The 15,887-nt window shown below is 33.3% G+C and overlaps 3 protein-coding genes across 5 annotated transcripts; all 3 read right to left on the bottom strand.

The window, feature by feature from the left end:
* Positions 1–100: 100 nt before the first annotated feature.
* LOC108969836 (glycerol-3-phosphate acyltransferase 1, mitochondrial) lies at positions 101–7,891 on the bottom strand. Of its 2 annotated transcripts, XM_018934809.1 has the most exons (10): positions 7,045–7,891; positions 4,870–4,996; positions 3,074–3,238; positions 2,176–3,012; positions 1,986–2,116; positions 1,619–1,923; positions 1,383–1,564; positions 1,136–1,315; positions 758–1,085; positions 101–699 (listed from the first exon to the last, which is right to left on the bottom strand). In XM_018934809.1, exons 1-10 carry the CDS (start codon positions 7,155–7,157, stop codon positions 494–496), a joined length of 2,574 nt encoding a protein of 857 aa, XP_018790354.1. In that variant the 5' UTR covers positions 7,158–7,891; the 3' UTR covers positions 101–493. The 2 variants fall into 2 exon arrangements, with proteins under 2 accessions (XP_018790354.1, XP_018790355.1); XM_018934810.1 differs by lacking the exons at positions 4,870–4,996; positions 7,045–7,891 and adding an exon at positions 3,350–3,584 and having other exon boundaries at positions 102–699.
* A 989-nt stretch (positions 7,892–8,880) lies between these two features.
* On the bottom strand, positions 8,881–10,855 carry LOC108969850 (60S ribosomal protein L4). The gene is made up of 4 exons (XM_018934831.1): positions 10,760–10,855; positions 10,353–10,533; positions 9,918–10,288; positions 8,881–9,657 (listed from the first exon to the last, which is right to left on the bottom strand). The coding sequence occupies exons 1-4, from the start codon at positions 10,760–10,762 to the stop codon at positions 8,977–8,979; spliced, it is 1,236 nt and encodes a 411-aa protein (XP_018790376.1). The 5' UTR covers positions 10,763–10,855; the 3' UTR covers positions 8,881–8,976.
* Positions 10,856–11,452: 597 nt separating this feature from the next.
* LOC108969812 (colorectal mutant cancer protein) lies at positions 11,453–15,456 on the bottom strand. 2 transcript variants are annotated; one of them, XM_018934748.1, is made up of 9 exons: positions 14,900–15,456; positions 14,077–14,347; positions 13,806–14,008; positions 13,572–13,746; positions 13,351–13,508; positions 13,002–13,282; positions 12,794–12,931; positions 12,103–12,732; positions 11,453–12,038 (listed from the first exon to the last, which is right to left on the bottom strand). In XM_018934748.1, exons 1-9 carry the CDS (start codon positions 15,371–15,373, stop codon positions 11,762–11,764), a joined length of 2,607 nt encoding a protein of 868 aa, XP_018790293.1. In that variant the 5' UTR covers positions 15,374–15,456; the 3' UTR covers positions 11,453–11,761. The 2 variants fall into 2 exon arrangements, with proteins under 2 accessions (XP_018790293.1, XP_018790294.1); XM_018934749.1 differs by lacking the exon at positions 14,900–15,456 and adding an exon at positions 14,424–14,621.
* Between the last annotated feature and the right edge of the window lie 431 nt (positions 15,457–15,887).

Below are 15,887 nucleotides of genomic sequence, written 5' to 3'. Positions count from 1 at the left end.
CAAATTTTCTCCCATGACAATATAAAAATGTCTAAAATCTTTAAATCATACCTATATTTATAAATTATGTGTTAGAAATGTTGTAAAAAAATTTATTTTCACTTTTTTTTTACAAGATCTTAGTCTAAAGTAATTTTATTACAAAAAAAAAAAAAATGAGTTATGTCACAAAGTCTACATTTATGCGTAGTCCCTTTATATATCGGAACTAAAGCTTAATATCGTTTCCTCTACTTTTAATATACATGTAAATGAATGAAATGTCCACCTGACAGTGTGGTTCTTTTAACGATAATATCGTTATGATAATTTAAACTATTTCAAATAGTTAAATGATTTTCACTTTTTAAGCTAAGTTACTCAGTCGATAAATTCATTGCTTTTGTTATTCTTTTGGATTTAAAATGTTCCAACAAGTATGAGAAATCGATGGACGACGGGGTTTTTTCAATTGGGGAATAAACTCCATTATATTTGGCAATACGTTGTTGTTTTATGCTGAAGGATGCAGGTAACCGGCTTTTGGCGGAACTATTTTGGCTATTCTTCCAATAATAGTCTTTACAGATTCTTTCGATGTTTCATAAAGCGTTCCAAGCGTTAACAGGCGCAAACCATGATCATTCGAAATTTCTAACACTGACCATTTTTCTAGCAGTTTCAAGCAATTTCGCACAGAGTCTGTGGATACGCTTTCAGCTTAAAAGAGAAATGTACATTTCAAAAAAAATTTTACGTAAAGCTTTATAACACTTACCATATGGACAAGCTCCACTATTCACCTTATTTGATATGCTGTTAATAACGAACTTGATGAATTCAGTTTCGAGCATTGAATTTTTATACAGAATACTAAGTGATTGAGCTACGGAGAGATATGTATGACTAACCGGCGCTAAAACTTCACAAAGCGCTTTCTGTTCAGTCAGTGTGTCATTTGCCAAAAATATATCGGGCTGTTCATCTTGATTATCCCCATCCGGCACATAATCGATATATTCAGAGTCATCTGCATCCTCTAAGTATGCCGCAATACTACGGGCAATTTTACGGCTTTCGGCGTTGCTATCAGGTTCTTCTCTAACCTAAAAAAACAAGGCTAATTACAATTCAAGAAACATTTTACAAAACCCACCTCTGGTAACTTTATAAGATCGTTGACTATTAGTTCATCCAAATTAATTTCCAAAAGGTTACTTAATATCTGGGTTGGCTTGTGTAAAATAAATTCGTATCGTAGTACATCACAGTTTGCTAAAGCTGCATCAACGAGATTTTTTCTCGAAATTCCTGGTATATTTTCCGTTTCGGTATCCTATAATGACAAATATAAAAACAAAACAATAATCTTTAAGTTTTTTTGAGATCAAACGTGAACTTGCCGTTTTATTGGACTTTCCTTTTAATGACAACAATTCGTGGAAGGTTATCATTAATACGGATTGCAAAGCAAAATGTGGTGTAAGCGTATTTGAATAGTAGGATAACTCAATTGACGCCTCAATACTTTGCACAGGTTGTAAGTGAGTCTGTCCGCATTCATCCTTAGTACGCGTTATTAAACCTAAGTTATCAATGACATTGTTTATTATGCAAATGAAAAAGTCACGTTTATTACCTTCGCCTAATAAATCTGCAGAATAATTGACAATATGTAAAGAATCTCCCGCGAATGCCATATCTTTGCGCCCTTTTATCCGATTACGAAGTGAATCTAGTGCCAACGCGATATCAGTGGCTAGTGCGCCTTTGCGAAACTGAGTCAACATTAGAAATGCCAGCGCGTTTGTAGACATTACAGATGTGGCGGTAGCGCAATCATATACAACTTCTCTTGAAATGCTATCTATAAGTGTGCGATGTTCTTCGCATACCACGTCAGTGCCATATAAAGATGAGGTTGATTGGTTGTGCTGTAGTTTCCTGTGAATGAATTCGCACATCAATAATTTTAATAATAGAATTTATAACAATTTTTAACCTACCTTTCGGAAGGCTTGTATACTTTGAAATGGCTATCATCTGTGGCAACTTTGTTATATGATTGGACGAGTTCTTTTATGGAGTATGGTTCGTTAAAATCGATGCGCATAAGACCGTACTTTGAGTGCAAAGTCTGTAATATTTTAAATTCGTAAATATCCAATATATACTGGAATTTCTTAAAGCACAAACCTTCCAAATTCCTGCCATAGCTTTCCAGAATGACTCCGGTACCTTTTTCTCACCTTTTTGTTCACATACAAAATTTCCATCAACTAGACGCTCATAATTAACCGAAACCGGAACTAGTAAGGCATCTGGGATGCTATGGTCCATAAAGGCATTTACAATTACTGATAAAATACCACCTTTTGGCATACAGGGCTTGCCGGTGCGGGTGCGTCCGCCTTCAATAAAAAATTCAACATTATGGGACATTTTTAGCGCATGTTGAATGTATTGCTGAAGAATAGCTCTGTAAAGAATGTCTTTTTTTCCAACTACAGGATCGATTTTTCGCTTAATGAAGAAAGCTCCAAGGCCACGTAGAAGTCCGCCGAATACGGGAATTTGTAAATTGTCGCCTGCAGCTACTAATGGACTGCGAATGTCATTATTGGTCAAAATAAAAGTAACCATTATGTAGTCGAGATGGCTTCGATGCAATGGTAAAAATATTAAAGGAATACCAGGTGCACGTTCTGAAGCTTTTTTTAATGTTTCTATTTGTCTTGTGTGCGTTACTACTCCAGATAAAAAGCATGGTAAAAGCTTGTACAATAACCAGGAAGTAAGCATTATTAAGTAGTGGTTCAGCGTGGAACGCATATTCATTAAAATATTATTAGCACGTCGTTCTTGATTTGACAAAATGTCTTGGTACTTCTTTGACTCTTCTGTGTCGTTTGATGTATCACCAATTAAATTACATGTTTTGTGTGATTCAATTCTCTGTTCACGTACGATTTGTTCTGCAGCTTGCTTGATAGCACGTTGTATCATTAGATCTTCTTGTGTAGGACCAGATACCTGAAAAGCAGAAATTACAGATGATTATTTTATATATGATGAATACGAGAAATGCAACCACCTGTGGATATTCAAAACGTTTTATGCGCAAACATTGCGCTAGAAACGGGAAGTAAACACCCCAGTCAAACATTGATTGGTATGGCTTTTTACCGGCATGAGGTGTTAACTGCAACATATTGTTTGTGCCTTGTGCATGTGTGAGCGCATTGGCCTGTTTTGTTTCCTAAAAATACAATATTTTTTAAATTTATTATGACGTAACAAATAACAATTTGTAACATATAAGGCTAGTTATGTATGTTTATATAAAATTAACGCCGGCATATCATCCCACCTCAAACCAACCACGCGCGCGGAATTCATCGTCGTACATGATATACTCAAAACTGTCAGCAAAAATTGCAGGACTTAAATAACAATAGCTATTATTAGCATTCAGTTTTGGAATTTATGCTAATATTTTTACTAAACAACACAATTAATTTGCACTGCAACTGTAGTTTTACTTTAATCCGCTACATGGAGCACTAGCCAACAAAAAATATGCAATGCAAACATCAATTGGCATAATAAGTAATGTTGCCAGATTAGAAACTATAAATAATTAGTTGCAAATTTCACGTAACGCTCTCTTGTATAAATTGTAATATTAGTTTTTATGTGATTTAATTGGTTATTATTATTTTTTTAATTTAAAATAAAAAAGTGATTCTCTATACATGCATCAGTCAAACCAACATAATGTAGTAGTTGCCATTTATTTAAAAATTCTGAAAAAGCTCATTAAATTTTACGCATCTGGGCTGTTTTTAAATTTTCGAAAGATATGAACAAATTAAATGTTATATTCGCAATTTGTATATGTTTAACCTAACTATACATTATATTGTATTTTTAGTTAATAATGTTTATTACGATTGACTTCATTCTATGATTCAATGAAATACAGTTTGTAATATAAGAATTAGAATTTATGCTTTTGTGTACTTAAAGCAGTACTTGGATCTTAAAAATGTACAAGCCTAATATTTTCAATCCAATAAAATATTTGAGACGAATAAAGTATAAAAATATTATTATTATACAATAAATACATATGTATATAATTTGGTAAATATGACTTTTTCAAAAATAATCTTTATATAAATACTTATGTACAATATATGGAGATGGTTATAAATAAAAATATCTAATAATATGCCCCTTATTTTTTACATTTTCCAGAAGCAATTAATGCCTTCAAGTACAATCTGTCTAGTACAGTTAAAACGACCTCTATGCTATAGAAAAGTCAAGTAAATTATTATATTGCATTGGATCACGCTTTGTCTATGGGTAACTATGACTCTTCTTTCCGCTATCAATTAATCTGAACGTATAAAATTATTTAAAAAAAACATGAAACATTCAAAAATATTTGTTTGTATTAATATAAGCGCGTGCAAAAATTAACACTAGTATAATCATAATAAAAATGCTTTGCTGTTTTTTCATAATTATTCATATTTTTAATTTGACGTTACATCTAACATTCGGAATAAAATAATGAAATATTTTGGAACATGAAATCTGTTAGTATCACTTTATATTTATTTCAAAATCATGTATTTTGCTTAAAAATCGGAAAAAAACTAAAACATGTTTTGTTTATCGAAACACACGTTCGTATATTGTATATGTATGTATATGCATATGCAAGTAATATTGAATAATATATGTAATTATATGCACTGTGTATTAATTGGGCATTTGTTTGTTGAAAAAATGATGTTTTTAAATATATATTAATGGAAAAGTGCGGCGTTTAGAAATCGTTTTTAATCAGTTCTTAATAAATTAAAATACATCGCTTACCGGTTGAACATTTCTACGCAGTGTTGTTAACATTTCATTGCCCATGGTGTTGAACTTTACAATTGTTGGCCGATAATTGATATTCAATTTCAAATGAGGAAATAGATTGGTTAAGATTTCCAGCGTTCTGTAACAAATATATACAAAAGTATCTTAGTATAAAGTAATTTATTAAGAGAATTTAATCGATTGATAGAAGCATATTTTAAATAAATAGTTATGTACAATTAATTAAATATATAATTTACATCCGAATGATATTTAAATTCTATATATTGTGTGTGCATATGTATGTATATATGTATGTATGTATATACTCTTAATACATCAAGTACATAGTAATACGTATTAAGTTATCAATCAAATTGGGAAACCGTACAAGCACTCATAGCAATGAGGGTCCTAAGTTCAACTTCGGGAAACATATAGATTATAAATTAATGAGTTGCTCTTTATAATTCAATAGTTACTGTATAATTCATACATTTGAAGATTAACACAAGTATTTATGCGTTTATAAAAAGGTGTTAATCGATTTATAATATACTCAAAAGCGAGAAAGTATTTATGTACATATGTATGCAATTAGTTAATAACACTTCATATAAAGCCGCCTATAAAGGTTTCATTATCCTTTTAAGAGTATAAGTACGCATTTTGTTAAAATTATGTCGCCAAGAGTAAACATATAAAACACTAAATAGACAAATTTAAATACGTATTTATGTACATATGTAAAATTATACCTTAGCACAGCACATATTTAGTTAGTTTAACCTATCAGGACTCCATAACCAGTGGCATCAAATAAATTTAAATTATTAAACGGTGAAATTTATGTATGGATTTACATAGTTGTATATATATAAGAACATATCAAAATGTGTGAATATGTTTATTATATAACGCATATACACATGTATGTATGAAAATGGTACTTTTATATAGAATTTTTATATAATAATATAAAAGGGGATAATTTTTTCGTATCACATTACTTAAATTTGTCATGTATTTTTATTTTAAAATATCTGACAATTTGCCTACAACATTTTATATTTTTATTTACTTACATACATCTATGCAAATGTGAATAAATATAAGAATTTATCGAATAAATTAATTCGAAATTAATGAGAAGAAATTTAAATAGTCTAATTAGTGATATTATCCATTGTTGATTGTCATTATTTTTTAAGTAATAGCTTTAAATATCGGATTGGTGTAAACAATATGCAAACAATTTATAATCTACCTAAAATCACCATTTTTATAAAAATAAATTAGTAATTAAATACGTTAAGTAAGTGCATTACTTCTGTTTTTTTTTTCGAGGAGCTCCAAGATAACATTTATTAATTAATTTTTTTTTTAGGCGAAACAGAATAAATTACCTACGTCTTTTCTACCAAATTTTTGTCACACCTGCACATATTATGAAATAAAAAAAGATAGAATTACTGTGTTTCGTACGCCGTTAAATCTCTTCACCTTCAAATTTAATTCAAAAGATCGTTTTGCTAATATAAAACTGTCATAAGTTGCGATTCATTATTCAGATGCTACAGTCGTAGTGGACATTGTTTATGTTTTTATGCATTTTTTTTATTGTCGGTTAATTACTGTAAAAAAATAATTTGAATTCAAAGGTTAAAACAAAGATTTAAAAAATATTTATATCAAATGTATGTTTTTAAATTGTTCTCAAATATAAGTTTCTGAAACGGATGTACATTATCCTATGACTACTTTAAGGTGTCGTACCGTTACTACATAGATAAATGCATGTGCATATTTTACTGCGCTTGCATATGTATACATACGTTACTCAAATAAGCAAGGAGAGTAAAATACTGACAAAATATAGTTGCAAACTAAAATTGAAAAAAACTATAAAATTGTATTATACGTTACTGTATACATACGTTACTCAAATAAGCAAGGAGAGTAAAATACTGACAAAATATAGTTGCAAACTAAAATTGAAAAAAACTATAAAATTGTATTAAATATGTGGTATTTGCATAGCTATAAATCCATGCATATTCGGTATTTACTTATACTACGAGTTTACGAATTCATCAACTGCCCCAACTACTAACTGCGCCGGTAGACTAGTAAACAAAAACCGATATTGAACTTGACGTGACACAACGCTCAAGTTGATGAAATTACCTTGTTTTTGCGTAGATATAGTAAACGATGAGAACCACTGATGCCAACTCAACACAACCGATGGTAGACATCTCCACAGCACCTTGCACAAAGTTCAGCAATGAAGCTAACATTTTGGTTAACTAATTACGTTTTTGTTTTTAGTAGTACTCGTTTCTATGTTTTAATGCTATATATATTAATGCTTTATAATATTTCACATATGTAAGTAAATGCGAACACATATGTCACAATAGTGTTGTGTTTAATTACTTTTATTATTTTTGTTCTTTTTTGATAGCAAAATCACACGATCGCTCTAATTAAACACATACGTATATATTTTTACATATGTATATACAGTATGTATGTATAAACAATAACAAAAGCGATCACATTTAACAATTGAATGTCTTTAGCTACTGCGCCGCCATACTCTATCTCATTGATAAGGCCAACGGCTGCTGCTAAGCGGGCGACGTATGATCTGTGACGTATTGTGTTGGTGGCTGCTGGCTGCTGGAAAAATATCATACGAGGGATTCACTTGTGCGCTGTAGATTATAAGGAGACATGTACCGTATGCAACATGCATGTATTAATTGACTATCCGTCAGTTAATCAGACAATCGAATTACGCGTCCACTAATCTTCACGTAAATCGTTACAAATGTGCATCATTCTGATTACCCTGATATTATACTCGTAGTGATGCCCGCTATACTATCGATAATATGTAATGAAATTAACTATGTTGCGGTGTGAATATAAGCAACTAAATGCTATCCACAAATAAGAAGAGTAGCTATTATTTCTGCAACTGTCCACACCGGCGAAGTGTTGACGACTGTTATTATGGTGAAACTGTCGCTCGATGTTCAGTATTTTTGTATTTTAATTAAATCTCAATTGGCGCACGGCCGACCTTTTCTCGGTTTTCTCAGGCGAATGGGAGCGTAAGCTTTGCACTCAGTTCTAATCACTAGCGAAATATTGGGAGAACTGCGCAAAGCATAAGACAGCATGATAACAAACAATGGGCCTATTGCCCTTGGGTTCGAATAATTTAAATTTACAAACTAATGTGGATCGAAACATATGACTTATTGTGGGTATAATTAAATTATAGAAATTTTTCTTATTTGGGAATTAATTATAAACATAACAATGACTATATATTTAGGAACGATTTTTTTGTTTTACAAAAAAATTAAAAAAGTATAAAAGCTTAAGGAGCAGAACGAAGAAAAGTTTCATAAATATTATATATTTAATTTATATTATAATTAATAGTTTAAAAGCTCGCATATTTAAATATGTGTATATGCTACACCTGAGTACATATGTATATATCATTATTGAATCTGATTGACTTCTCGAATCATATAATTTAATTTAAAGGGTTTCTACCATTCACACATGCCTAAAAATCGAAAATAAATAGGTATACAAAAATTTTATTACGGAGTTTTTTGTTGTTCTTGTAGCGGTAGAATTCTGCAGAGTTGAGAGTCCTTGGCCGGATAAAAATCCGGGTTCGTTCCGGTTACATAGACCCGAGTGTTGTGAGCAAGGACGGAGCATTTTAAAACTGAAATATCATTCAGTGACTGTGTCTTTTAATATTTTATTGTTTCTGTTTTCCAATTCGAGTCGAATTGAGGCATGATTTTGTTATTTTTGAACTTACTCGTAACACTAGTAAAGTTTGACCAAAAGCTATTTGACGCTCTAAGACCACCCGCAACCTCTTAGTGGTAATGAAAAGATCACATAAATTTCATCACTAAAAAATAGCGCACGGTTTTTTTTCACAAAATTCCTGTGGTATATTATCTTAAATAATAACATTAGTCGTGTTTTTTATAAAGTATTTTATATTATGAATAGAACTCTTGTAACTACTCTTCAATTACATATTAAGAAAAGCATAATAATCGAACTCCACCCATTTTACTTCTTAGCTGGGGCTGGTTTTTTCGCAGTAGCCTTCTTGGTGGCCGCCTTCTTCTTACGTTCAGCTAAAATTTTCTGCAACATTTTTGTGCGGTTAGCTTGCGCCTTGGTGGCCACAGCAGCAAAGTGCGATTTCGCCAATTCTACGTTCCTCTTCTTAGCGACTGCCAGAGATTTAGCAATAGTACGCTTCTCAGCAGCTAACGCAGCACGACGTCTCAATACCTCAGCGTAAGGATTCAATTTGATCAGTTGGCGAACGTTAGACAATGGATTCAGACGGCGGACGCGACGGAACACCTTCTTACGTGGATCACGTAATACTTTACGGATTTCTTCGGATTTCAGTAAACGTGACAAATCGGTGTTGGCCATTTTAGGTTGGGGCAAATTGTAACCTTTCTTCAAAGCTGATGGTGTCTTCCACGAGCCAAATAATTCGTTCAAACGAGCGAACGCAGATTCAGTCCAGATGACGAAACGTCCTACGTGACCACCTGGCGCAAGTTTCAACAAATTCATTTTGTCAACGTTCATTGTTTCAATGCCAGGTATGTTACGGAAAGCACGACGCAGACCTTCATCCTTGTAGTAAACAATCAAAGGACCACGGCGAGCGATACGGCGACGATCGCGCATTGTACCACGACCAGCACGGAAACGTTGCGACTTGTACACCTATGGTTTAAATATAAAACAATTTGCGTTACAATCTGGACAACTATTGTATATTTTGTATAAATATATTCAATTATTGCATATTTTGTACTTTTCAAATACCCCAATTGAAAAGTATTGAAACTTCTCACTGGAACGCCTATGAAAAATTTTACTATAGCAGTACTAATTTCAATTTGATTCCAACATTAACAAACTATATAACTTTGTTTGCATCTGCACGGAATACTGCCAAATTAACCAGAAGGTATGTAACTCACCTTTTGAATGTCAGCCCAAATTTTCGTACGTCTTAGGAACACTACAGCTTGCTTGGTTTTTTGTAGTTTCTGCACATCATCAGACACCACCAATGGGAATTCCGATACACCATCAATAATATGGCCCTTGGATTGAACTAGGGCTGGAACACCAGATGCAGCTATAGCCGAAACGAGAGCGTAACGGCGCTGGTTGACATTTACCTTGCGGTGCCAGCGGCGGAAGGTTTTGGTTGGAGCAAACATACGTCCACCACGACACATGTTACCGAAAGCACCCTGACCGGAACGGTGGGTACCACCTCCGCGAACACGGGGAATACGAGCGACGGCACGACCAGTACCCCAAGATTCAGCAGACGTTTGGTGACCTAAAAACAATTTTTATGGGTTATTATATTTACTTTATATACTAGTCAACAATTCTTTACACACCTGCTTGCTCGCTAACGGCATAGGGTTGACGATTGTTGCGACGAACTAGCTGGTGCACTTCGTTAACAATATCCGGACGAATGGGGGCTTTGAACACTGCAGGCAAGCAGATGTTCTTATCCTTAAGCTGTTCATTTTTGTCTGAATAGACAGATACCAAAGGTCTAGCGTTGGCTAAACTCTAAAAGTAAAAAATTAAAATAAAATAAATAAAAACCAAAGCACAGTCAATTATTTTCCATTTCTCCATTAATTTTCTGCCAGCTATGAGCGGCGTTGTAATGCCACTTAACACGTGTACGATACTTTCCGTATGAAGTTTTGTATATTATTTCCGTGTTTTAAGAGTTTTGTAGCAGCTAATCACTGGTAAATTACAGAGCTCACTTTTTCCAAGAAAAACTCACCATTTTTGCTTCCTAATTGTTAAAAAATACGCGTAAAATCCCGCTGTAATAGCAGAAAACGTCCTCCACCAAACAATAGGGGACAGAAAAAGACAGCATTTGGGCGGAAGCCCAACATGGCGGATAATTTCTGTACATTCGAACTTGTAGATGTCGCTACTTAATGTGAACTAAATTGACAGCTGCAGAGAGCGTAGTGTGAATGGTGACCTCTGCATTCAAAGTTTATTGCAATATTTATAATATTTACGTAAAACATAATATAAACTATTATGTATGCAAAATCAACCAGAAAATAATAACAATTATATTGATTACTCATTGCTTATTAATTGATGTCTGCAATATAAATATGTAATTTTATTACTACTCTCAAATTTCTGGTCAGAGCATCGTAATGTTAGCCCTTGGTCGGACAAAATCCAAGTCAATCGTAGGAGTAATTTTAACGCATATATTCCAAAAGTAGCCCCCTACATTCCCTAAATGGACTGAATAATAAACACGGAACATTCCTCCAAAATGTATTGTTGAAAAAATAAATTCTTTATGCTTCAATTTTTGTAATTTATTTCAGCGCGTTTTGTACAATAGTAATATATGTATTAACAAGCATTGTGTAATCAAAAACATACTTAGACATACGTATATATACATATATATATATATATATATATATTTTTTTTTTTATATATATATAAGGTATAATTATGTGAATACATGGAATTAATTATGTTACCGCAATATTTTATATAATATTAAGTGATGCAGAAATGTGCATGTGTAATTAATGCACAATTAATTAAATATTGCATACTTGCACAAAGGCGCCCGATTAGCTAAGCCAAGCGGTAAATCAATTGATAAATGGCACACTCGAATGGAATTGGATTAGATTAATTAAATATGTTAAGTGAATTTGGCATATGGTAGGCTAGAATAATAGGAAACATAACTTAATTGTATTGTATTTTTTGTTGTGAACATAATAATTTTATTATTCTAAAGAGTAGTCTCAGGCACGATATCTTGTATTTGTAGTTGTGACTCATACGATTGTGATAGTTCCTCTGAGTTTTTTGATTTTAAAAGTTGAGGCTGCTGTGCTTTAGCATTATAAGTGAAACTTTCTCGACCAATACAATTATCATTGGCAATACATTTTTCTCCAATAAATTTCTTGTCCGCGCCAAATGACATTTCCACAATTCTCTGTTCTAATCTGCGCACGCGTGCTTGATATCTGCGCTTGTTTTGCTCCAAGAGTTGTGTTAGGTTTCTTAGAAATATTGCAAACAATATTAATATGCATAAAGTTTTTAAAAAATTCAAGAAAATCTTACAAATTTGATTTTTGCAAATCCTGAATATTATTCTGTAACTGGACGTGTCTTTCATCTGTATTAAGTTGCGAAGCTGTAACAGATGCAATTAACGTTTGTATGCGACTTTTAAGCTCAGATTCGCGTGTCAATGCCTCTATCAATTGTTGTTCTGTAAGTGCGACATGCTCTGACTCGGAATACGATACTCTATTTTCTGCCATCTGTTCACGATGGAAAAGTGCGCTACTCGCATCTGTTGTAATTTGAAGTTGCAATTGCAATTGAAGTTGCAATTGCTGCAAAGCTTCTTCAAGCGAGCTATTGCGTTCGTTGGCAATACGATTTTCTGCTTCCGTTGATTCTATCCTTGATTTCAATGTGATATTTTCCTCTCGCAAATTCAATAATTCTTGCATCATTACAGCCGTTTCGAGATCAAATTGTGTGTTACTAACTTTTTCCACCATTCCTCTACTACTTTCGATGGCTACGAGCGATTTCTCATACAAGTCGCTAAACGGTGACTCCAAATTGACTATAGTATTTTGTACAGTTGAACGGCGTCCTTTCAATTTGGAAACGTGGTACCGTAATCGGTTGTCATCGTCTGTAGTCCATGGTATGCATACTTTATCCGGAATACTAAATCTAAAATTGAAAATATATAATTATTTAAATCAAATGAACCTTTTGTGAGTTTTGAAATTACGTTGACTGCCAGGGCCCCAAACTATTTTCACAAATGTTTTTTTCACTTTCTAAGCGATCTAATAGGTGTCGTGCCACTGTCTCTACAGCTCTTCTACTCTCTTCAGAGCTGTGAGATTTTTCCGTCATTAATGCTAACCTAAATTTTTAATACAGTTATGAAAGATTTGTTATTTATATTCACATAAGCATTATTATGCCTTTCATACTTGCTCTCCAGCAGTGCTAACATAACATCGTAAGCTTCTATTGCACGATCACTGCAATTTACTGCAGTCTGCAGAGCTATCGCATTAGATTCGTATTTGCCACAAAGTAAGTACAGGTGTTCGCAGTGTTCTTTACACTCGTCTAATGAGAGGGAGAGAATTGTGTTTCGCATTTTCAGGTGTTCAACTTTTCGTTGTAGTCGCTGCATTTCCGTATCCATTTGAGATATTTCGGAGTAACTATTCGTCATGGCTTGCTCAACTATGTCGTCGTCTTGCATCTGAAAATGTACGAGATATAACTGCTTTACGCAATTTTCCTCAAAAATATTTATTTTAGTTCACGAACTTCTGTACTAGGAATGCCTTTTTCAGTTTTTGACTCCTGTTTGTGTGGTATTGGCCTACTGCCGCATTTCAATTTAACACGTTCAGCTATTTTCGCTACAGGTGGTGGGACTTGGGGAGCTGATAACAGCTCATACGGTTTTAGAGACGTTACAACATCTGTAATACAATTTACAACAAAATGCTTTGCTGAGAAATAATTAGACATTTTATAATAAATACCAGACTGTGTCATCCTTTTGGGATCACAATCACTATTTTTGTCTTCACTAACAATCGTTGATGCGAATTGCCCAGTACTTTGCTTTTGCTCAAGGGGGGAGATTTCGTTATTAGCTATTTCTGACTGTAGTAGTGCGATTTGAGCTTTTAAATGTAGAATCTCTTCTTGAAGTGCCTTCGTATAAATAAAAGCGTTCAATATAAAAATGCGGTTTAGAAAATTTTATATACCACCTCCACTTGCCCTTTGCTAACCGCATCATTAATCCGATATTGGTCTGTTAAATCTACGCAATGGACATTATCGCCTGTGCTATGACTTTTACATATCGATTTTTCTGCTCCACTTTCAACTATATCAGTTTGACATTCAGCATCGGGGTTGGTCAAGTTTAGCTCGGAATTGTAAACAGACACGTCTTCTTGAAAACTCAATTCTGTTGGAAAAATAATACAAGTTTTTTATGGTAATATTTTTACTGAGTCTATAGGAGAATTAGCTTACCACTCTCATCAGGCTCATTTTCCTCTAATATTACGGTATCTTGTTTAGCTCTTAATTTCTTACTTAACTCAGCGATGACGCAGTGCATTTCTGTTATGCGACATTCATGTGCTGCACTGACAACTTCTAATCGACGCAGACACAAATCTTTTTCTCCGTTGCATTCCTCCAACTGATGTTGTAAATCTGCTCGTTGTTGTTCAGAAATTTGAAGACGATGCATTAAGTCTCGCACTTGAGATTCCAACTGTTGAAGTGATAGATTTTCCACCTAAAAATAATACACACACAGTTCGGCATACATATTATTACATATTATCAGAACTGAGGGCATTTTGTAAGACTACTTTAAATCTATGCAGCGGTAGTGGCTGTGATATCATCGCATACTCCCATTCGGTTGGGACAATATTTTCATTACAAGACTGTTGTTGTTGACGACGTTGCTGCATTTCGCTGCAGCACATACAGCTAAAACTTCTCGTAATTGGTGGTAAATATTCCATGATCATAATAATATAACGCGGTTTACGCCAATAAGCTTCATTTAAATAATTTTGTAGTGATTTTCGAAAATTGTATGTTTGAATTTTTATAAAAATTGAACTTGTACGTCATTCAAATTTTAGTTTTCTAAACACCTTCTTTATTTTGTACTGACCTTGCACTGTTTTTTTTCTGTTTTAATATTCGTCCTATCACAAAAGCACTTGCGCAGTGATATGTCAATAATAAATAAAAGAAAATACGGGCACTACTTCATCACCACTAACATTTCTTTGTTCTTATTACTCCAAACAATTTTAACGTATCATCCACTAACCTTTCCGATATCCAGTGTGGAACAGGAGCTAATGTTATTATCACTTTCATTGTTGTCGCGTTGAGTGTGATCAGGTGATTCAATTTCCTTGGTAACGACAATATCACCAGCTCTAGGAGTGTTGCTACTAACAAATACCACGTCTGTGACATTATTTCCCAAATGAACTTCTTTGGTATTGGGTGTAGTAAAGCGTCGGCCGACAGATTTTGGCCCAGCAGGACCTTTGGCCACGTCCGCACTGCGTTGAATTTTGCTGACGCGTGCAAGGTGAACATCGTTAAACATTTTTAATCCAAGTGTTTTTTTACTTTCGATTTTCGTCAATAAAAGAGTTTTTCTTGGGAGATGAGATACTGCCCTCTTAATGCGTTTTAAAGCAATCCAAATCGTACTATCACTACCCGTACGCCCAATTGAAAATTGTTTCGTTTTCTTCACATTGTTAGAGCTTTCTAAACCGAAATATATCATACATTTTACAACAATTTTAAGGAACTATATTTTGAGGTTTTCAAATATTTATTTATTTATTTATTGGTAATTAGAGGATTTTAAAAATTGTGATATTTAGCACAAACTAGAAAGGCATATAAAAACGGAATATTAATGTGTACAAGAAAATGGAAAAAGCATAAGCAAATAATTGTCAATATAGCAAAAGGAAATGCCACAAAATTACATGGCGCCACAAAATCTTTATGGTGACATAGACTATAATGATTGTGAGGATATTTAAATATTTTATTTTATTGAATTGCAGTTATTTTACTTAAATAACTTATTTATTTATTCACCTAAACTTTATTTAATATGAAATCTTTATATCTTGTGATCTCTATGAACCACCCTCCTAGCAACTTATCGGTTAAGTCACCAGTTAATTACCCAACAGCTCTTTCAGAGGTTTCTGTTAAACTTCCTATAATTTTCTTAAACCACAATTGAAAATTTTAACTCCTCTATTGTAACTGTGATCCTTCATCCT

The sequence above is a fragment of the Bactrocera latifrons genome, unplaced genomic scaffold, assembly GCF_001853355.1.
Source record: "Bactrocera latifrons isolate USDA-ARS-PBARC rearing strain unplaced genomic scaffold, ASM185335v1 scaffold_267, whole genome shotgun sequence".
Taxonomy (NCBI): domain Eukaryota; kingdom Metazoa; phylum Arthropoda; class Insecta; order Diptera; family Tephritidae; genus Bactrocera; species Bactrocera latifrons.
Note: the sequence above shows the minus strand (reverse complement) of the source record. Positions and strands in the feature narration are given on the sequence as shown.

Excerpts from the sequence above, each read along its gene's own strand:
- LOC108969836 (XM_018934809.1), bottom strand. The coding sequence starts at position 7,157 with ATGTTAGCTTCATTGCTGAACTTTGTGCAAGGTGCTGTGGAGATGTCT. Across the intron at positions 2,117-2,175 it reads CTATGGCAGGAATTTGGAAG|ACTTTGCACTCAAAGTACGG; the intron begins GTTTGTGCTTTA and ends AAAATATTACAG. Across the intron at positions 1,565-1,618 it reads TGCAGATTTATTAGGCGAAG|GTTTAATAACGCGTACTAAG; the intron begins GTAATAAACGTG and ends TTGATAACTTAG.
- LOC108969850 (XM_018934831.1), bottom strand. Across the intron at positions 10,289-10,352 it reads TGCCGTTAGCGAGCAAGCAG|GTCACCAAACGTCTGCTGAA; the intron begins GTGTGTAAAGAA and ends AATTGTTTTTAG. Across the intron at positions 9,658-9,917 it reads TTTGGGCTGACATTCAAAAG|GTGTACAAGTCGCAACGTTT; the intron begins GTGAGTTACATA and ends TTTAAACCATAG.
- LOC108969812 (XM_018934748.1), bottom strand. The coding sequence starts at position 15,373 with ATGATATATTTCGGTTTAGAAAGCTCTAACAATGTGAAGAAAACGAAA. Across the intron at positions 14,348-14,899 it reads CCACACTGGATATCGGAAAG|GTGGAAAATCTATCACTTCA; the intron begins GTTAGTGGATGA and ends TATTATTTTTAG. Across the intron at positions 13,747-13,805 it reads TTAGCAAAGGGCAAGTGGAG|GCACTTCAAGAAGAGATTCT; the intron begins GTGGTATATAAA and ends ATTTATACGAAG.